This window comes from Passer montanus, unplaced genomic scaffold (assembly GCF_014805655.1).
Source record: "Passer montanus isolate IOZ18808 unplaced genomic scaffold, ASM1480565v1 scaffold6, whole genome shotgun sequence".
NCBI lineage: Eukaryota > Metazoa > Chordata > Aves > Passeriformes > Passeridae > Passer > Passer montanus.
Window position 1 is genome coordinate 7,418,335 of NW_024371037.1, and position 23,384 is coordinate 7,441,718.

At 38.4% G+C, this 23,384-nt stretch overlaps 1 protein-coding gene across 9 annotated transcripts in view; it reads right to left on the reverse strand.

The window, feature by feature from the left end:
- Positions 1–1,425: 1,425 nt before the first annotated feature.
- Positions 1,426–23,384, reverse strand: part of CPED1 (cadherin like and PC-esterase domain containing 1) — a 138,277-nt gene continuing 116,318 nt past the window's right edge. For 6 of the 9 annotated variants that reach the window (XM_039726890.1, XM_039726891.1, XM_039726885.1 and 3 more), the window contains 6 exons: positions 19,072–19,208; positions 8,754–8,974; positions 8,391–8,492; positions 8,064–8,151; positions 6,092–6,241; positions 1,426–2,509 (listed from right to left, as the gene is read on the reverse strand). In XM_039726890.1, coding sequence (XP_039582824.1) covers positions 2,282–2,509; positions 6,092–6,241; positions 8,064–8,151; positions 8,391–8,492; positions 8,754–8,974; positions 19,072–19,208 — 926 coding nt within the window. In that variant the 3' untranslated portion in view covers positions 1,426–2,281. Of the gene's footprint in view, positions 2,510–6,091; positions 6,242–8,063; positions 8,152–8,390; positions 8,493–8,753; positions 8,975–18,502; positions 18,638–19,071; positions 19,209–23,384 lie in introns of those variants that run through there. The other 3 variants (XM_039726892.1, XM_039726888.1, XM_039726893.1) reach the window with 2 other exon arrangements.

Below are 23,384 nucleotides of genomic sequence, written 5' to 3' on the forward strand. Positions count from 1 at the left end.
GCTGATGCTTCAGAAATAGGTTTTAGCTAAAAAAACCCAAACCATAAAAGCCCAGTTAATGGCTTAAAAACATTTGTGTACAGAACAATAACAGTAACAGCATGTAGATTTAAATGAGCTACCAAAAACTCTATCAGAAGCAGAACTGCAATATACCTGTCATTGATCATCTTAATACCAAAGACATCTGGCTGCATTTTACATCTACTAATATTAATGATGATATTCTATCCTTCATCTTTAAGGTCGTGCAGCTCTGGATTTCTACACCCAAGTGAATATATTACATTATTTACATACAATTATATTCTTTAGATAATCATATTGCTCAAAACCAAATGCTAATATTTTCAGTATTTATGCACAGCTCCTGACCCATCTTTCATGTAGATCTCCATGCCAGGGGAAACCTTACATTGAAATTTGGGAATATTTGCTGTAAGCAATCAGCAGCATATTATACAAAAACAGATATAATCACACCATTTCACTAATTTTGGCCTTATCTAAGTTGGGACCTTTTTCAATATAGTGAAAGGTGTCTTAAATTAGGTATGCCAGATCCTGTTTTGGAGGACACACTCTATCACCTAAGATACCAAAGTCCATATTGCATGACAATTTCCTATTATAACTTCTTATCTGAAGAAGCACAAATTCACAAAACTACAGCTGGGCACACAAACTGTGGATAGATACAGGTTCTTAGACAAATACTAAACATCATGTCATGAATTCCTAACCCTACCTCTATATAGTGCAGCCCCACCATGTGCTACTAAGGCAAATAAGATGATGAGTAAATCCTTGCTATAATTATTCCCTGACATTGTTTGTGGCTTCCTTTCCCAAAGAAGAAGCTAGTGGAGGATTATATGTAAAATTGTGCCAGGGAAGCATGACACAGAACTCAGCAGATCCTTTGTAAGACTTGTTCCAGCCTGGTTAAAACACCCTTCTCCAATGCATGGTGTAGAGTGGTGCCTTGATTGCCTGCTGTGTGACCAGATGAATAAAAATCCATAACTGGATAATTTTTAGGGACAGCAGTCCTGTGGGTTGCCACTAACCTGTCACCCAGCTGCTAATCCTGGGCTGTGCACGGTTTCCCATCAGGTACCACAGCTGTGAATGAGTGGGCTGCCAGCACTGTGGGAGGGGACCAACACACAGCTTCTCCCTGGGGTGTCACCCACAGAAGGTCTGCAAACACTGGGGATGTAGCTGGGCTACAGCATGAAACTGCAGTTTAAAGAACGTCTGAACTGAAACTGGCTGTCCGTGCCAAGCAAGAGAGGCTGGCAGTATACTCTGCTGCCATCACATCACACACTTATGATTGATAAATTACCAGATCCTGAAAATCTTATGTGTGCTTGCAAGGGGAATTTTTGTTATGTTTGTGGTACTAGCTTCACACATTGGCAAGTATTTTATAAAAAATCATTAAAGAAATGGCACTTCTGTGCAGGAAGAACACTTGATTGGCTTACAGGCCAAGGTAGACACTGAAGCACTCATCTAAGTATTCTTCCTGCATATGGACACTGTCCTAAACTGGGACCATAAATAAATTAATGTCAACAAATTCACTATATTTACATGTTACATTGAGACAGTTTCAATCAGTATCAAGTACAGGTACTCTATCTCTCTTTTAGCTTCAGAACATGCAAAAAATAGAGTAGATATCTGTTCCATCTAAAATACAAAGGAGAGATGTGTTTTCACTAAAAACTCTAGAGTTCAAAACTCAGCATCACCAGGAAAATGCTAGTAGACATTTTCAGATTCAATAAACCAAGTGTCTAAACAGAAAAAGTTTAATATGGAAGGGAAACCAGTCCACATAAAATAAAACTATTTCAAACGGAATGTAGTCAGTTTCTAAATACATTCAAATATTTCAGTGTCTCTATAAATAGAAAACTAGATAATGCTGAAGACCTAAAACAGCCCTTTCCAAATGTTCAAGTGAATATATAGGTCTCTTTTTGCTATCAATAATACACACATGCTTGAACTACAGCTGTTCTAGTCTTTGGCATCAGTTCAAGTAACTTCCCCTCTTCTCTCCTTTGCAACCCTCCATCTTCCACTTTCACACAATGGAGTCACCAGGGCATATCTTAATTTCATAAGGTTTTTGGGAAGATATCACATGTCCCAAACTCTCATTGTGTGTATGCAGTCAGTCAAGGAAGCATATCTTAATCCACCATGGTCCTTCAATTGTCACTCAGGCAGTGGCACTTAGTCTCGGTGCTACATCCAAGAGAGGTTATGTGCTGACAAACTCCCTCTTACTTGCACAGAGCCTGCTCAGAAGGATTTCAGAATAAACTTGATTTATTGGACCTCGGACATGATAGGGGGACTGAGAATTTGTTGCATAGTCCTGCAGTTGGGATGGTTTGCTTTGACTGCTGAAATATTTCCCCAGCGTATAGTGCCTCGGTAACGTCATTGTTATGTGTGGCCTTTCTTCAGAGGGATTGGATTTCACCACCTGCAAAAGAAATGACATATGTGAGTGCTTTCTGCCTGCACCTAGAAAGACAGACACACAGCTGTGTGTGCAGAAATGCTGAGCCAGTTGTCCATGAAGCATGTCCTGATACTCTTACTTTAAGGTGCAAGTTGCTCACAAACATTCATTTAATGGCCAACTTGTTATGTTGCAAACTAATTAAAGAGCAAGATCTTAATTTTTGCAATCTACATTCATAGGCCCGTTATACTTGTATATTTGACTTTGTAATGCCTTTGTGTATTGGACTCTGTTGCCTTCATCAGAGACAGTTTACCTAAAACAAAACTTATGACTGCTCTAAATTGCAGAAATGTTTAAATCTTGGTCTGATACCAAGCACTTGAGGCACATATAACATGTCTCAGTTATGAGCCCTGCGAGAATGCCTCATTCTGACATCTTGATGCAAACCTGGTCCAGCCTCACACTGAGATGAAAACCCTCGTGTGTCATGTTTCTTCAAGGAGGGAGTTATGGAGCAATTTAACATCCCTCTCCCCAGGACACCACACGGACAGAACCACAACATGATTCAGTAACTTAGTGTTGAAGAAAGCTTCACCTTGGCCCCTGAAATATGTATACAGCTCTGGGATTATCGTGTTCAACTTGTATGGAATAAAACTGTGCTCAGGGACTAACTAATGAGAAAGTGAAAGGTATGGCTGCCAGGAATTTAATGACTGGGGGGTGATCTCCAGTGAAATGCTGAAGGTCTTGTCTCAGTGAATACTCAGTCACTCATGAATAATCAAGCAGCTTTGAGAGAGACAGAACTTTAGAACCTTGCACATATGCAGCTCAGAGGACCTTAGCCCAGGCAGTAGCAAACCCAGAGAATGCAGAAAAGGTGGCCAGTTTATTTTTAAAATAGTATATGTATGATGACTTAATAGCTCTGATGCCTATCAGTTATCCTGCTGTATCAATCACAACAGACACTTGAAAGTGCAGAATTCATTTACTAATACATATATTTATGCAGAAGCATGTTATCGTTAAAAAAGATAATGTATATTTACTGTCACTGAACAATCAGAATCAACACTCATATGTGGTGAAGCTCATAATAAATGAAATAAATCATACAAAATTAGTTGTGAGTGAAGAAATAACATGTGCAAAGGCTTGAAAGACTGAGCAGAAAGACTTTGAGGGAGCTGGCAGAACTGAAAACAGACCAGAAATTATCCATGTAGAAAATTAATATATCCTCTGATCAATTTCATACAGCTAAGCCAAGGACTATTATTTATTTTCATGCAATTACTGTAGGTCCATTTTTCTAAATTAGTGCCTTAGATCTTACAATTATCTCAAAATGATGCCACCTTGAACCAATCACCCAAACTGCATTCCTGTTAGGCATAATCTCCCAGGAATGCAACCTAATATTCAACCAGCCACCGGCAGCCAGCCACCTATTAAGATACAAAAATCCCAAGGTTGCTAATTTCTTTGTAGTGATTATTATTTCACTGCCATTAAAATAGGAAATCATTCTGAATTTAAAAATAGCTTCTGTAATATTTGTACAGTGCTGACCAATGTCCATAAGCATTTTCAAAGAATGAGGTAGATAAAAAAATCCACTTCTCATGTGCGCATAGAACTAGAATTATGTTGGACAGTAAATGCCAGGGTTATGCAAGATATTTTGTCCCAGCTCAGTATAATCCCTTTGAAAATCCAGATCCCTTAGAAGTCTGAGCAAAGATTGCAGAGTCTACAGAGATGGAGATCTCTGTGCTATCAGAGAGATAGGACCTGAGACCCTCTGAAATGGGTTGGTGGGAACTCAATTGTTTAGGCCACTCAGAGGAAACAGCTTTCTCTTCAGCCACTTAGTGGGAGCTAAATGAGAACTCATGAAGGCATTTCAGTTCTTGTTTTCTGACTGCACAGAATGGACAGTCCTCCATTCCTGCACAGCCATGCTTCAGCTCAGATGTCATCTACACAGGGGTGCCATCTTCTGATACTTCAGGAGTGTCAGTTTTTAAGAGAAAGAAAGTGAAAGTACAAAGCATGAGATTTAATCTATCTCATCTGGTTTCAGAAAACATGGAAAGTGCTGGGGTTTCACACAGTGTTCTTGGCTCTGTTCTCGGGGGCAAAATGCCATTTTCTTGGTGCAAACTGCTTCAGCACCTAATGAAACTCCACTTGCCAGGATGCAGAAATAAGCTGATGACAAAACTATTAAAACTAATGAAGTATCAAAAGAACTAAGGACTTTATTTTTGCTTTCCTCAAGGATCAAGTCTGTTTTTGGTGTATGATGGATTCTACTGAGCATATCTATGGCTCTTTTAGGCACAATGACCTCTCAAGCCTCATTAATAACAGCTCTGTGAGCCAAAATCTCTCCTGATCCTCCCCAGAACCACATACTCTGTTGAGATTCCTTTAGCAGAGAAGCAAGACCAAATCTGCACATGAGCTCATACAAAATGATGGAGCAGTACATGAAAAATGCTGATGACTGATCACGCCCTGCTGTTTTCTCCACTGAGTTCCATACAAAGCATTTGAAATATTTAATTTTGAAGCTCTCTGTTTCACTACAAGATCTGTAGAAATGGCAAACATCAGCAATGACCCACAAAAACATCAGCATCTGTGCTTTAGATAAAAAAGGGTCAGTACAACTTTCTGGGTAAAAAGGAGGGAAGCATTTGCTCCATGGGACTATTTATCAACCACATAAATAGCTACTCTGTGACTTACTCCCTATTTCCAGCTTCATTTGGACTGAGCTATGTTTGTGCCTCTCAATTATTGAGCAGAGTGGATTAGAGGTCTGGTTAACTAACCACACCTGCTGATGCTGGCCCCAAAGCAGGATAGAGGCCATGGCACTGGCCTGAAAACCTGTGAGCTGCCGTGAATCCTGAGGTGGAAACCAGCTGTGTGGTTGATGAGTGGCACATGAGCTCACGTGAGTCTGATAACACTCCCAAAAATTCTGTAGATTTCAGTCAAGAAAGCAGGACTACTGGCGTGAGGGAGAACAAGCAATCTACACTTCTGTTTGTGCAGTGGACCACTGAACCACTGTAACTATTCCAGACTACAGACATAGGAAAAGAGATATATAGCAGTAAGATTGGTTATTCAATTTTAAGCTCCATTTTAATTGTACTTATGGTTTGAAGTGAGTGTGCTGAGCTGCTCAGTTAGGAATGCATCAGTCAAAAACCCATGAGACTGAGTAAAAAAGAGAAACTGAGTCCATGCAGAAGCAGCAGAGATATATGACACGTAAGAAATATTACAAGAACCTGGAAACTGTGCAATATCCTTTTATATGAGTTACCTTTGCAGAAGGGTATGTTCATTTTTATTTCACCACTCCAGCAGTTCAACATGTCCTTGGGTGGCCTTGCACTGGGAGCAGTGATGGACAAGTGCCACCATGCAAACTGCTTTCCCCACGATTTGTATTCAGGCCTAACTTTGAGTGACAGACGCTGCCCTCACCATGTACCTTCTTGTTCCTAAGATCTGACAATTAAAATATCTTAAATACCTGGGAACGTTATAAGTGTAAACTATTACCTCATGGAAATGGCAGCCACACTTCCCTTGCAGGAATTCTTTGTAACGTCCCATGGTGATGACAAAGGTGTCAACCACTTCATAGCCCAAATTTTTTGCTGTATCCAGAATAATCAGGTTTTCATTCCACAGGTTTTGCACTTCTGCCTGCATTCCAGATAAAACATTGCAATGTCTTTTCAGAAAGACTGTTTAAAGGTTATTGTGTCATGGCGAAAAATAGCAAAACTGCATTTTGAATAAGCATATATGCAATTATACTACAGACATGAATTACTCTCAAAAAAAAGCTACTACTCCAAGGCTCATGTAGGGTTTTTTTCAGAAACTATAATTACTTTTCAGTAGATGTGCAGCTTCCTTTATAGGAAGATTTCATGACTGTTTAAAATATAATTCTTGAGTGATGGTTTTTAAAATGTACTTCACTAATATGAGGTGTAATTCAGAAAAATAATTCCAATTATAAAGTTTGTCTGTAACAAATGGTGAAAATGCTCCTTTAAAGAAAAATTCAGCTTCAAATCAAATTCATTGAGGCAGTTGCTTTAAAGGGACTATAGGGCCATAGGTATCTTAAATATGATTATACTGAAGAACAGATTATAATTTCTGAATATACTTCAGGAAGACCAAGAATAGAAAAAAAAGTTAGCCATACCATTGGCAAGGCAGTGGATTCGGCACGGCAGACAAAAGGCCTTTGAGAGTAGCTGGGGTAATCCTGAAGCCCAGAGCATACAAACCACATGGGTAATTTGGCATATGATTCCAATATTGAAGGGAAAAGAATGTTGGTTATGCACTGTAGCTGATTTCTGGAGTTTTGTAAATTTAATGAAGAAGAAAAAGAAAAATTCTTATGAATCCTTTAATACTCTATCCTTGCCTCACACCCTGGACTGAAGTTCTTCATCCTAGGATTGAATTTTGCTGGAATGATAAGGAGCTATGAAAATGTTTCTTCATGATGATGACAATAATTTCCTTACTTTATTCTATTTAGGTCCTCCAGATGAGTTAAGAAAATTGTTTGAATCAATAAGAAGACATTCAGTAGAGACCAGGCAGATAGGCATTACTAACTTAGACAGAAAGAATGGGCAAAATCAGGCAGGGGGGCAGCCTCTGCAGCAAAGAGAAGGGTGAGAGTAGCAGGAAGTCACACGCTGAATACAGCAGTGTGTTATGGTTGCTAGTCCCCAGGGCTCAAGGAGAGCTGTAATCTGTGAAAGGCAGTAATTTTCTCTTTTCAACACCTGGGAATAGCTGGAGCATGACGCACAGCACTGGTAGGCATCATTTACTCCGTTCTGCCTTCCAGTGCTTCTCATCCACACATTTTGTGTGTGTTCAATAGATAATCACTGTCCACGTTGTAAATAAAAATAGTGAATTGAGTGAGCTGCACAGTGCATTGAAATGAGCATATTTGTTACTCTGAGAGTCTTGGATATGTTTTAAACCAACTGTAACATCTCATTAACATGCAAATAACAGGCTGGATTCACTGGTACATTCCAGCTGCTCTGTAATGTTCTGGCTTCAGAGGTAGGTTAAGATAGATTTACTGAGTTGTGCAAGCCAGACAAGGGAATAGGATCCAGCAGTAACCATGGAGGAAGCCTGGGGAGGGCCTGTGTGCAATGTAGTATGAGGAACAATCTGCTTATCCCCAGAATGAGCTTTCAATTTTGGCAGCAGGATTCATATTGGAGCTTCTTCTGGTTCTTGGGACAGCTGACTAAGCATGGCATCTCAAATGGCTCCCTGATTGCAGCAGAATCCGTGAAATAAGGAAATTGGTTTGAATCCCTATCAAGCAGCATGAGCAAATACAAACATTAATCTTCCTTTGATCCACTTAAAATGTGCTCAGCAGACATAGCGTATTTTGACCAGACAGCAAAATTAATGATGAAATGACAAGTCTTCCATGAAAATGCACTCAAAATGTACTGCAGCTTACCTGTGACAGAGAATGGATTCCATCCACTGGAAGGTGAAAGCCCATCCCTATGGATTTGACAATTACCAGGATATTTGATAGATTTTCCCTGTTTTGCAAATTAAAAAAACAAAACAAAACAAAACAAAACACACACAAAAAAAACTAAGGACATACGTTTTACTTAAGAGATACATCAAAAGGCAATGTATATTTTATATTTTTTCAAAGTCACTTAAATACATGCCTATGAAAAACAAATGAAAAGTTTGCATTTACAATTTTTTTTGCTGTTTGTCATAATTTACCATATCAAAAATTGGAATAACACCAAGTGCATAGCATTACCTGTTCAACACCTTTTGGATAATTTGCAGGTGATTGGAATTAAGCCACTGAACACCACCTACAATTAATACAGTCTGGTCTGTGTTCTCCAGGGGACGTGATCTGAAACCCAGAAAAGAAAAACATCACATGTTGCTTTAAACAGATGGCAAACATTTTAACTACATTGCTTTGCATTTCACTGAACTGTATCTGGCACCCTGATCAGAGGCCTGATGTAATTTTCAGCTATTTTTTAACCACACAATATGATCTGTGCACCTTATGTTTTATTGTTTACTGACTTTAATTGTAAAACGTGTTAAACACATTTGTGAATAGAACAATAATGCAAACAAGGGAGACACAGAGCTTGTGCAGTACCTCTGCAGCAGCTGTTCCAGTGCTTTTTCAAAAGTCGGTCTCTGGTTTGCATTCATCCAGAACTGGGGGTAGTAGGAGTAACTGATAAATGTTTTCCCCTCATTGATATTGTGATAACATTTAACATCATGAGTCTTCTGCCATTCCTGAAGAGTCTTATTCACTCTTTCAATTAGATAATACATCATCCCTCTGTTAGTTGAGTCACCTATAAAAAGAATCTTCAGATGGAGAAGGTATTATTTAGAAGTTGTACAATCCAGAAACCAGAAGCTAAGAAAAGAATACAGCTAGTTGGGAGGTTTTTAAATGCTTCTTATAATGTTCCAGAAATATCTTTATAACCAGCCAGTACCCTAGCATCTTAATATTAAATTTGGGCTTTAGCAAAATCTGTGTGATTTGATTAATAAAAAGCTGAATTATGTATATTAAATACAAAAAGTACAGGTTATAGATGGTTATAGCTGCAAAATTAGCCCTGCATCTTTCATCCTTGGTGATAATTTCTTTTGCTTAAGTTTATATTTACTTCTAATTGCAAGTACACAATTGCGCTCATGATTGCTTGCAGCATCCTGATTTTTTTTCCTACAGTTTTTCATGTGGTTTGCTCCTGCACAGAGTATTGGTCTTCTATAAATGCCATTCATTAGAATTTGCACCAAACTAGCACACACACACCCCCACACTCCATGAAGGATGCAGCTAGCTCCTGCCTTATTTGTAGAGAGATGGTATTTCTGCAGGTTCAAAGGGGAAAGAAAAGGGGGTTATGTGGGTGGAGGATAATCTGAATAGAGTCTTGTCATGTGTGATGTGACCACCAGAAAGCATCATGGCCTGAAGGGAGTTAGAAATCCTGCCAGGATGACAGATGTATGTTAAGTATAGCAGTCTCTGCTCAGATACCCTGAACTTGCAAATGAATAAAGTCAAATTTGGGTTTGCTCCCACTCATTCTGTAGATTCCTCTGAAAAAACAAACATATCTGTATGGGGAGACCACAGATCCTAAAGTGTTGTGGGAAATTTTTTTAATGCTATTGCCTATTTTGAGTGGATAGGGTTAGCATTTCCTTCTGATGAAGCAGGTAATAGAAGACAAGTCCAAAGAGTAGGAGAACCCAGGTTCACTGTGGTTTGCCAATGAAACTGTGTGCAGAATCAATCACCCCAATCAGCTCATCCAGAAATCCACAATGAGGAGCGAACATGTGAAACTGGGATTAAGAAGCCCTACAGAACCATCACACAGTAACAGCCCTGTTCTCTGCACAGAAGTATTCAGCTTCTCCTACCTCCTCTGGCACTCAGATAGTTGGCATCCTCCAAGTTGGGATTTTGTTGTTTCATTTCTTAATTTGATTTAGAAATTGATATTTTACCACTTCCAGCTAGAATATCTGATTATGCAAATAAAATTCAGACTGCACAAGATGTCATGTCTAAGGATATATTTCCAAAGTTTTATTTAGAGATTTTATATGCTGCAGGCATTTGGGACTATACTCATCTAACACATCTATCTATCTATTCCCTTCAAGAATGTCATAGTTTTGAAAACTGATTCTACTTCCCACTATTAACCTATTGCGATTAAAAATAAGGAACAACAGTGTACCAATGATACTTCCCTGAAAAGAAGGAATTTGAGATGAGCCTACCCTCATCTGATATTAGGGGCAAGAACAGGCAGGACAATGTCTTCAACTTCCCATGCCTTGCCCATTGTGGGATGCAGAGAAGCCCTTGATAGATTATGTGTGGTAAGAAACAGATTAAAACTAGCACTGAGCTCATAGAGGCTCTTCTAACTCCTGTCCTGGACCTCTCAAAGCCTCTTCATAGGGGAAATTCTTAAACAGCTGCTGTTCATATTTGTATTGCATAAGCATTTCTCTCACACGCAAGGGGATTTCCAGCTTTTCACACCGTGTCAGAAGAAAACTCTTTAAATCAAGCATAACATGACTCACAGAAGTCAAGGATCCTTAGATCCACGGAAGGACTGGTTGGATATTCTCTCTTTCCCTCTCTGACAGACACAGACACACACACACACATAAAATTATTTACAATTAGGAAGACAGTCCATGCTTAAAATATGTCCTAATTCTAATGTAGATTAACTTGAGGTTTTAAGCAACAATTCTTTTAGGTTGCAAAACCTCTTGATTCTCCGGCCTGTCTATATCCATGACAATTTAATCTCCATTTCATAAGCCTATCACTGTAGTATTTTGATGCATATCTGTTTAAACAGCAGTTCTCAGATATTTGCAGGCAAGGACATAATGAGCTTGTAATGTGGGTGAGAACACTTCTGTAAAAACCCAACACATCATTAGCAGAATAACAAACAGGCCCTACCAAGTTACACGCATACAGCAGCTGGTAGAACATACAAGACCTCTTCTAGTATCATATGACACCATGTTGTTATCACAGCACATGGGAATTGCAAAGAAGCATATTCAGCTATTAATTACACAAAATAGAGGGGACATTTTTATCTCATTCTAGTGTGACTAGAATTCTCATCATTGTTTTCTCCTAACTATATTTGATCTAATCTCACCTACTACTAAAATAGCAGGACAACTTCCATGGGAAAAAAAAAGAAGAACCATGGCTAGTGTCAATGAACAGGATGCACAGATGTCTTTTTTGTCAACATTGTGCATTCACTAGCAGATGAGGTGTGAAGAGTCATGCCAAACATTTCCTAAGTCTCAAACACTGCAGAGCATCAAAGCATTTTTTTAATGTCAAAATTAGAGCAAAACACATACACACATCCCAATCCACACTATTACATGATTTAGCATTTTAGGACTTTGCAATTTTCCTATACCTACCTACTTAGGTACAAACAATGGACCCATTAATTAATTTTCAGGTCTGCCCCGGGTACCTTTCTGGCCAGGTCTGGAGATGGAAGGCCACTATGTGCATCATTTAGTAAACCCCTACCGGAAGAAACAAGTTAGTTGTGATCATGTCTTAAAGTGGCAGATCTAGTCTGGAAATACTGTGATGCTGGGCACCATATGAAAATATCAGGTGGGCTGTAGCACATTGCTATTGTTGTTGTCCTGATGCTCTGAGAATGTGAAATAGGTGGCAGGAGTCAGAGCAGATTCCTTTAGAGCAATTAGTGTAACTGCAACTGTTAAGGCCCTGACATACTTCTTCAAATACCATCACAAGACTGATGAGACTGCAGTCATCCTATTTCCAAATCAGGAATAAGAAAGACAGCAATATCCACTAGGGAAATTAACCTAGACTTTTAGAAACATGTCTGCTAAGAGAATAGTCAAGGCTGCAAGTGGGAAAGAAAAAAATGAGCCCAAGTGGACTTGTAGTTGTACACAAAGACAAATCAAAAGGAGAGGTCATCCTTAAAGATGCCAGTCAATTACAGTAACCAGATTAGCTTACAGTCTTGAAACCTTTGATTGTTCAAGTAGGTATGAGCCACAACAGGACTGTATCACTGGCATCAGGCAAATTTGTTTAACTCTGTCTCCTACAATGAAACCACAGTTTTGAAATGTGTGAAAACTAGGAGTGCAGTATGTGAAACCTATGGTCCCTGCCCTCTAGCTCTGAGATAGAGCTCTAATGTCTTCAGTCATCCTCTGGAGATGTGTGCTGGGATTTTGAAGGGAATGCTCTCTCATAAGTCTAAAGAAGACCTCAGATAGAAAGACAGGTGTGGATTTCTTGTAATTGGATGCAACCTGGGCTGATGTATGCTTAGCACATCACCAGCACATCTGCATACACACTGCATCCATTCATTAAGATTTGGTCTTTATCCAACCATCTGCTTCCAGCCATTGTTTCAGCCATGATGTGAGATGTGTAAATCCTGGAAAAAACCACAAATTCTTCTTTTTCTTCTCCTCAAAAGAAAAAAAAAACAAAGTGGGCAAAGAGGAAATCTGTAGGTTATCCTACCCTCTTTTCAAACTGCCCTTGTGCAGAGCTGGCCAAACACATTTTGTTATGGTATGCAGGCCATCAGAAAGCATCTTTCAAAGTCCACCTTTTGCTAGTCAGATTCATTTTTAGTAGATGCTTGGATGACTTAAAGACTAAAATAAGTGGTGTTTAGCCTGAGGAAGAAAACCTATGTCCTTCAGCTAACCCAAGAGTTCTGATGAATTAAAATAATCTCTCAATGTAATTCAACATATGGTAACTAAAACCACATTTATTTCTATACAGCTAGATGAACTCATTTTAGTTACATATGCCATGTAGTATTCAATATGTTTTGAACAAAAGGCTCAGGGATGATTCTGTATTTATTTCTATTACAATAATGAGGAACGTGATGGCTTAGGTGTGTAGAGTAAGCCATAGCTCTCTTTTTTCACAAGTCTGGCACAAGACTTAGGTACTGTTCAAGTTGATGGGGCAGTTGTCTGCAGGATGACTAAATGATCAAACATAAGGTTATAATTTTACCAGACAAAGAACAACACTTCCACACAGACAGATGTTTTCACTGTCTTCTGTTGCAAATATTTTGTGTGAAAAATTCCATTATAGCTTAAAGGCTTTGAAAGATTGTGTAAGCATAGTGGAATTCACTTCTCAACCAGACCTATCATTAAAAATTAACCACACTCGGGAAATTTAAACACCTGTAAGTTCAAAATACTACTTAACTCTAAAATATTATTAAGAAATCATAAGTTAAAATTCCTGTTTTAACAGCTGAATTTTAAGTACTTCAGCAAATATTGCCTTTTCATATTTCCTGTTCTTAATTACACATGACTCAGTGGTATTTTATTATAAGACTAAACTCTGGTTAGTATTTCCAATGATAACCAAAATATATATCCCTCCTGCTGTTGAGACCAACTTTCTATATACTGCTAATTGGATAAATAATAACCTGTTAGAACCCATTTTTAAAAGTACAAAATCAATCTTGTACAAAAATCAAAGCATTATCTTAATACATTTGTATATGTCTTACAGTAAAAAGTCATTAATCACAGCTGCAGAGAATGTTGTTGAGCCAACATAATACAGATATAATATTTTATTATGATGTATAATATTTTACTATGATGAACAATTTATTTGATTCAATTAGGACATGTATACATATATTCCCTAAGAATGAGACAGTCAGCATCTCAGTACCCTTAAAGTGGAAGAGGAAAAAGACTACTGATATTAAAAATGGACTGAAAGAAAATCTACCCAGGCAGAACAACCTTAACCCCAGCACTTCAACATTTTCCTGTTTACTATGTATGAAATACAAACATATGACTGACTATTCTTGCTAACACATCATAAAGCAAAAAAAAGGCTTCATAAAACTGTTTCTGTGCATGTACATGTTTTCCCATGTCTCCATCAGCTTGAATGTTATTGTTTCACTGCAGGTGGTCTTATGTTTTTATGAAACCAAATGTCCTAGTTTTGGGTGGGACAGAATTAGTTTTCTTCCCTGTATTTGGTACAGTGCTGTGGTTTGGATTCAGGATAAGGACTACTGATATTAAAAATGAACTGAAAGAAAATCTACCCAGCCAGAACAACCTTAACCCCATCACTTCAACATTTTCCTGTTTACTATGTATGAAATACAAACATATGACTGACTATTCTTGCTAACACATCATAAAGCAAAAAAAAGGCTTCATAAAACTGTTTCTGTGCATGTACATGTTTTCCCATGTCTCCATCAGCTTGAATGTTATTGTTTCACTGCAGGTGGTCTTATGTTTTTATGAAACCAAATGTCCTAGTTTTGGGTGGGACAGAATTAGTTTTCTTCCCTGTATTTGGTACAGTGCTGTGGTTTGGATTCAGGATAAGAATAATGTTGGTAACACACTGACTTTTCAGCTTCTCATTCTTCCCTGTCAGAGAGGAGGATGGCACAGGAAGCTGGGAGCAGACACAGCCAGGACAGCTGACTCCAACTGGCCAAAGGGATATTTCAAACCATGTTGCATCATGCTAAGCATTAAAACTGGGGGGCATTGCTAAGGGGGCAGCAGCTGTGCTCTGGGATGGGATGGGCATCAGTCAGTGGGTGTTGAGAAGTTGCACTGTGCATTACTTTGTGTATTTATCATTATATTATTATTATTACTATTAATATTTTCCCTTGCTCTTTCATTCTACTAAAACTGCCTTTTTCTGAACCCACAAGATTCATCTATTTTCTGATTGTTTCCCTTATTCCTGTGGACAAGTGAGTGAATGGCTATGTGAGGTTCAGCTGCCTGCCAGGTTAAACCAAAACACACAGAAACAACTTACTTCAAACAGTTTTTTATGCACACAGTCTAAACTAGCAGTTAATGATGATTTGAAATCAACTGGAACTCATAGCCAGGGAAATGTGTTTCAGTTACAGAGAAAGATTATAAAGCTCAGATGACTTTTGGAAAACAAATCAATTTTAATATAAGAAATAAAAGTGGCCTGGAGTTAGAAAAGAAAATAGAAAGCATTTTTGAAGGCTTAATTATGTTGCAGGTAGGAAAGAGGTGCTCTGTTTGGGTGACCATAAATATATTTCAGAAACATAGACAAATGAATACAAGAAAATAGGGATAAAGAGATATCTGTTGCCTTTTACCATTTTCTATGAAACACGAGAAAAATAGAAAGGTTGCACTTAAAGACACATTTGATCTTCCATATGCTGTATTTCAATCAAAAAGAGCATCCACTCTACATCTTAATTCATCACTTGCTGAAGTGAACACAAGTCAGGAACACAGCATAGCACTGATTAATTGTTGTATGTTTCCCTTCACATTCATGTCAAAAAGAGCATCCACTCTACATCTTTTGCTGAAGTGAACACAAGTTAGGAACACAGCATAGCACTGATTAATTGTTGTATGTTTCCCTTCACATTCATTAAAAATAGAAATATAAGTAGGCTTTTTTTCATCTTTTATTTTTCCCTTATAAAGCTAATAGAGAAGCACATGGAAACAGCCTCCAAACAACAATCTGACAATGGTATAGAGATTAACACCTCCTATTTAAATTTAAAAATGTAATCACAGACTTATGTTTATGTCTTAGCATGATCATAGAATCACGGAATGGTTTTGGTTTGGAAGGAACCTTACAGATCATCTAGTTCCAACCTCCTGATATGTGCAGGGAACCTTGCAGTAGTGCAGGTTGCTCAGAACCCTCTCCATCCTGGATCTAAGTATGGCAAGTTCACAGCTTCTCTGGGTAATCTCTGCCAGAGCCTCACAATCCTTAGAGTAAAGGATTTCTTCCTGATATCTAAACCTACCCTCCTTCAGCTCAAGGCCATTCCCCCTTGTCCTATCACCACACGCCCTTGTAAAAAAGTATCTCTCCATCTCTCTAAAAGATTCCTTTCAAATACTGTAAGGCTGCTCTAAAGTCTCTCCAGAGCCTTCTGTCTTCCAGACTAAACAGCCCCAACTCTCAGAGCCTGTTTTCATAGGAGAGGTACCCCAGCCCAGTGATCCACTCAACGGGGCCTCCTCTGGACTCATCCCAACAGTTAGCATCTTTCTTTTGCTGAGAACCCCAGAGCTGGACACAGGACTCCAGGCAGGGTCTCAGCAGAGCAGAGGGAGAAAATCACTTCCTTCAGCCTGCTGCCCGCACTGCTTCTGATGCAGCCCAGGGCATGGCTGGCTTTCTGTGCTGTGAGTGCACACTGCCGCGTCATGTTGATTTTTTTGTCCATAAACACCCTCAAGTCTTCTCACCAGGGCTGCTTTCAGTCCATTCTCTGCCCAACCTGTATTTGTGATTGGAATTGCCCTGACACAGGGGCAGGACCTTGCACTTGGCCTTGTTGAACTTCATGAGGTTCACAGAGGCCCACCTCTCAAGCCTGTCAAGGTCCCTCTGGATGGCATCCCTTCTTTTCAGCAAGTCAACTGTACCACACAGCTGGTGCTGTCACCTAACTTGCTGAGGCTGCACTCAATTCCTCTGTCCATGCCAACAGCAAAGATATCCTGTGTAAGGGATTTTTAACTCCATAGACCAAAGCTACACAAGCTCAATATTCAAAATCCCTGAATAAAGAGGCACATGGGTTAGTTGAGCCCATTTTGAGTGGACACATGAATGAATTCTGTTGTTCTTAGCTAGCTTCAACAAACAATGTAAATTAAACAGCATTCCAGATCACCTCAGTGTCCTCACTTGGGTTAATGACTTTTGCCCTTTCATTTGGCACTCATGCTTTTTTTTGACATCTGCTTTTGTTTCCAGCATTGAAACCTTCTGCTAATTTTATTATGGAAACTATATCTTCAGTTTGAGACATCAGAGATCTCAGTAGTATTAAGAGACAAGGTATATAATTAATCAACACTAAAATCACAATTGAGAATATATAAATATTTATAGATGGTTATGAAAATTTCTTTTAAAACTAACATGTATTTTTTCACAAGACTTCTATCTTCCTACTGCTCAATAGCTCCTTTATAAAAGGTCCAGGTTGCTTAAACCTATATAACACAGATAAAAGTCTTTCAGTGAGCAAATAAAAAAAACAACTTTTTCTACTACATCGCTTGGGCAGTGTAAAGTAAATCCAAAGTTTGACTTATCAAAGGCAGAATCAGGAAGATCCTGCCAAGCAGGATCTTTTTATTCATCTGACTTTGGTAGGAAGAAAGCCTCTCTTAGTTCTTGAGTTGTATTGACACAAAGAAGTTGATCCATTTATTCATTTGGTAAAAGAAGCAGAAATGTTATTGCAAAATTTCAGACAAAACTAAAATCACTACAAAGTTGTGACAAAAATAGCATCTGAGAGAGATAGGAGAAATATACCAAAAGGGGAACATGCTTTAGAGTGATGACTTTAAAAGAATAAAACAATTTAATATACATCTGTGCAAAGGTAACAGAGGTAATTCAGCAGATTTCTACAAAGCAGCAAAGGTTATCAGACAGTGTCAGGAGACTTCTGTAAAAATGCAGAATGGGAAAAAAGTGCTATTAGTTACAGAGATTTTTCTCAAGAAGTTAACGTAGCTTACTTAGGATCTGGCTGTCATCTGACACTAGAATAGATCAGTGATCTCAGAGGGTTAGAACATAATGAAATGTGAATTAAGAAATTGGGCTTCACAGACACTCATTTAATTTACTTGATTTTAATAAATCCTTTACAAATGCTCTCCCATTGTTGACACTCATGAATATGAGTGGTCAGATTTGGGATATGGAAATGTCAGCAAATCCTCTCAGCAATACCCTGGCAATCCACATCCATAGTGGCATATTGTCCCTCTGCTGTCCTTCAATTGTCTGACCAAAGGATGGTTGCTTGAGAAAGCATCCTGATGTCCATAGAGATTAAAGACCAAAGCAAAGCAATTAATCTTGAATATTTTTTTTCCTGTGGTCAATCCAGAAGAGCTTGTTTTGTACATGAGGAGCAAATTGGGCTTCTCCTCTGTCATAAAATGCAATATTTTTTTAGAAAAATATTCTAGGAGTAACCTGCAGCTCTATGGTAACAGAGAAAACCACAGGTAGAAATAAAGCAAAACGACAATAAAGTACCTTGTGCAGGACAAGAAATTTATCAGAAATTAAGAAGAAAATGTTAATTGAAAGAGTACTGATTTTGTATTTGTCTATATGGAAATGCTCTTGGATTTTATCAAAATGCCACTTTTAGTATCTATTTTCTTACCTAGACAACACTTTAAAGAGCTTTATAACAATTAATTACTTACTTTCTGGATACTTGTATCCTCAGTAAGGTACCTGAGCCTCAGATCAGAGATCTCTCTTAACAGTATAACAGTCATAGCATGCTTATTAAGGAGACCTTGTGTTTCCAAGCAATCACTTTAGAAGCTTCACTAAAAGAAAAGAATGTGCAAGAAGACTTGGTAAGATTAGTGTGCACAAGCAATGCCATGCATTAGGTATGCAGCAGAAGAAAACCAACTTGCATGTGAGACAAAACCGTAACAACAACGCAAATACGTCCTCCATGTGCCATCCTTGTGTACTCACTGCAGGTCTCACTGGTAATCACACACACCTTAGGTCTTGAAACTCCAGTGGTGTGACCTAACATCCTCTGTGAAACAGCAGCACACAACTGTGTCTGCATATGAGGCTAAATTAGTACTACGGTTGGTTTTCACCCCTGTGAACTTTTCACCCAAATATATCTCTAGTTAAAAAGGAATTTTTGTCACAAATCAATCTTAAAAATGTTTTGAAAACTTCAGGATGCTAAATACCCAGGTAAATAAGAATGAATTAAAATGTAAAGCCTGGTACATACCCTTCTGCCCTCCACGCAGCGCTGGAGCTCGGGCTTGGCCAACACAGAGTATCGGCAGCCGTGGGGCTGCCAAGTTATTGCTCTCCAGTCACAGGTCCTGTTGTCAGAGCAGCTGAGGCAAGGGACAATCCATTGCCCTGGAAAACAGCAATGAATGTCAGCACGTCCTCTGTATTCTTCTGAGTAGTTTTATTACACAGGAAGTATGATATTTTTGGATATTTTACTCATGTATGAGTAAAAAACTTCATAAGGGAGTTTCCCCTAAATTAAATGCCTTCCAACCCTTTGAAGAGACTATTTCCTGTCACTGTGTTATGCCCTTTTCATTTAGTTAGGGTGGGAGTTTTTTTTCTTTCCCTGAAAGAGCTGCAAATGCTCAAATTTGACAGCCATTTGGGGGCTCATTTCTCACTCCATGTTGCCTTTCTTGTAGCAGCTTGTCCTTTCTCAACTGAAGGGATATGAGAAAGAGAAAATGGGTGAGAAGGATGAAGCAAAAAGAAAATATTTCTTTTTATTCTGAAATACTAATTCTCATCTACAATGAAACATCTAAAAGTTGGATGTATGGTTGAGAGCAATTGATATAAAAATGAAGCAAGATTAAGACTTTCCTTCCAAAACACTAATTTTCTGTTAATTTGTGAGAATTCAGAGGACTGTCCCAGACTACACAAATACATTTCAGAAGATGACAGTAAAGTGAAATGAATAACATATGTGATTTGTTAGAGCCTGATCTTATTTACAAAAATTATTTTGAAGATTAGGAACACAAAGTGATCAGTGAGTTTTAGTAATCCTTTATCTAAGGTTAAATGGTTTTGTTATTTTGATTTTCTAAAACTATTCCTTTGCAAAAATCCTACTGGAAGCTTGCAGGATTTAATTTCTGGAGAAAGACAGAAAACTTTTGAGTTGCCTTTGTATTTGAATGAACAAAAGAAACTATTTTTCTAGATCTTATAAGTACACAGTGCTGACAGTATCTCCCAGTGCCTGTGTAACTGCCAGCAAAACCTTTTTTTGTTCGTATTAAAGGCATTAAACAAAGAAGGGTGCAGAGGCCTAAGGTTCTTGTGTCAGTGCTATCAGGCCTTTCTACCACAGATGGGTTTCTCACCACAGCCCAGAAAACAGCCCCAAAATCAAATACTTGGAGATCAGACCTGCCTTAGAGTTTGTCCCCACCACCACTACCAGGCAGCGGCTCAGCCAGCTGTGTCTGATGGACAGGAAGCCACAGCAAAGAAACACAAGGCTGCCTTTTGACATGTCACCTGGCCAGGGACTGAGGGGAAGGCTCAGTGAAGAAACCCTGAAGGATCCCTGCGGCCTTGAGAGAGTCAGCTGCTACCTCAGGAGCAAGATAATTTCCAGGGAGGCAGCCTGTGCTTCCACTTAGGCAAAAGTCCAAGTGACTGTTTAGGTAAGTAGCAGGGTGAGTAATCTCAGCAGATAAAGAAGTCCTTCTAAATAAAATCATCAAGAATTTTTTTTTGTATGGGAGCCCGCACGGGTACATCTAAGGGACAAATACATTCCACAGTGCCACAACCATGCAATACCAGTTTCTGGGTACCCTGCACAGCCGCCCCTCTTTCTGCCCTGTACAGAACATACACCACCCTCAGATGCACTTGTAGATGATTTGGAGAAAATTATAGCAGACTGAACCTAAACAAACCCTGGACACTGGCTTTGAGCATGCTGTGGTTCAGTGAGAATAACCCAGCTTGCCCTGCTCCCACGGGCATGGGTGCCTCGTGGAGGCTGTGCTGGGCAACAGCCCAGTTCACAGCACGGACAGAGGAAGGAGGGACACTCAGGACCATGGTGGGAGGGTGCAAGCAGGAAGATAGAGATACCCCATGCTTCTTGCTCAGAGTAGTTTCAAACTTGCATTTTCTGCATCCTAATGATGCAGCTGCTAGGGGAAATATTCCCCACTCAGTTAAGGACCACTTTAAAGTTCAAAATTCATTAGGACAAGAAAATAGCATGCTTGTAACCTGGTAATTTTTATGTGAAAAGTGATCTGAACTTTGGTCCCTAAGAGAGATCCTATGTAGAATTTTTATCAAAGGTTTAAATTGAATCTTCATCTGAAGTTACAAAGCAGATAATTAGGATCTGGAGCAGGGAGCTCACTTCCAAATGAATACCCTCCTCAGCTGGGACACCAGAGGCTGAATTTAGACAATTTCTGTTACTGTAGCCTCCCAGAGCTGGCTGTTGTGAGTCTCTTACTCATGCTGACCCTCCCTTGGCTTTCAGGTCCCTTGTTCCAGGCTGCAGCCTCCTGGCTACCACTGGGGCCAGGAGTACATTGACCTGCCAAGATTTCCATTGCCACTTGTGGATCTTGCTGTTGGCTCCCACGTTGCAATCCGTGACTGAATGGTCATTCCCAGCAGTCTCATGAGGAAATCAAAAAGTGCCAGGTCTCTGATAACCCAGCAACAGGTGCCATGCCAACACTTTTTACTGCTTTGTATCTTTTGACTAATAGAGCAGGCACAGAATGGTTGGTTGGTTTGAAGTCTAGACTCAGACCATGCCACTACTGTAGAGATCTTAATAAATAATCTGGAAATGTTTCAGGTAGTGACCTATATTTTAAAATTATATGAAAACTCAGGATTTTTTTCCTGATGTTGTAATTTTTCTTTCAATCCAAATATATAAAAGTTCTGGCAATGTCTAAAACATATGTGTTTCCTCATCTTATGGCATTTTCTTTTAAACATCCCATACTTTTACGAACTGATTTGGTTTAAGGTAATAAACTAGAAAAGTAGAACTATATAAAATAAATATTGAGGAGCCAAAATATCTGAACAATAAATTTTAATCTTTGGCAACTGAAAGTGATAAGTAACTGTTGAAAACCTTCTTTTAAATAGTTTGGTTTATGTTAAATAGCTCCCTAGGTATATTAACAAAAAACATAGATCAATTTTTGGCATAGGCTAAAGGTTAGCAGCAAATGTAAAAAGATTTGAGAACACAGATATATGGAGATAAATTCATATTTTTAGGATGCACTAGCATCTAATGCTAACAGAATAATTCCTGTTTTTGTATTTACATAGATTTTTAGCGATGCATTTTAAATCCAACTATTATGAACTTTTCCTGTTGCAATTTCCCAAAAGTTGGTCAATGCATTCTTAACCTTCAAAAATAGGACTGTGTTAAAAGATAAAATGAATCTCATATAAAAGAAGACAACAGTGAAAAATTGCAAACAATATTAGTTTTGAAATTAGGCTTATTTTCTATAGCAGTTTTAAGTTGCTCTTTCTTCACTTATATAAGTTAGCAGCACATAATGCAGCTTTCAGCACCATTTCAATCAGGCAGCATTTTGTGGTGCTTCAGGCAAAAGCATTAACACTGGCTCTATCAGGCAAGGGCAAGTCCACCAACAGTTAAGTGAATGAGAGCAAGAGAGACACACTGTTAGGTGCTTCACAAATTAAAAATTGGCATCATCAAACTTTTATAAAAACCTGTAAGTAGGAGGTTTCCACAGGAAGGGTGAAAGCTGGATTTTGGCTCATTAGAGTAGTTATCAGTTGCGTACATAAATCTTCTGCTTAAGATACGAGATTAAACATTGCCAGTACTCCCTAAATCTGTTCTCATAAAATGGCATGAAAAGAAATATATGTTCTATTTTAAATAATTATTAGGATTGTTTGCTTTCCTTTTAAAAATATTAGCCTAAAATTGAAAGTTTTAACCAATAATGGCCATACACTTAATTTGATAGTTTTGCTTTTTCTTTCAGCTTCTTTCATTTTTATTTATCCTTTTACATTGTCATAGCCACAATTAAACATATTTTGCTTTCAAATTTAAAATCAAGGTTTTTCTATAGTGCCAAACAATCACTGTAAAGAGAAGATACTATTCTAGCTTGGTAATTAAAAATCTAAATATTTAACCTACACTGATGCTAATTTGTTGATTTATGACTGCTTTTCTTTTATATTTGTTATTTATTTCGTACCCTAAGATCTTCAAAAAGCTTTTTCTCTGTGAATAGACTATGGAGGTATTTTTCTTTTTGTTCTAGCTGTATTTATGAAAAAAAAAAGTAAAAACTATGTTTAAAAGGACATGACTTTCTACAGAATAAACAGCCTTAGGCCTATGGACTTATGTCCAAACTGAGATTTATGTCCAAACTGAGATTTATTCCTTGCAATCAAGTGACACATTCATTTAGCTGGACATCAATTTAGGTCTCCACTGGACCCAAATCCAGACAGCTGTTGAATGCAGAGAGAGATCATACAGAA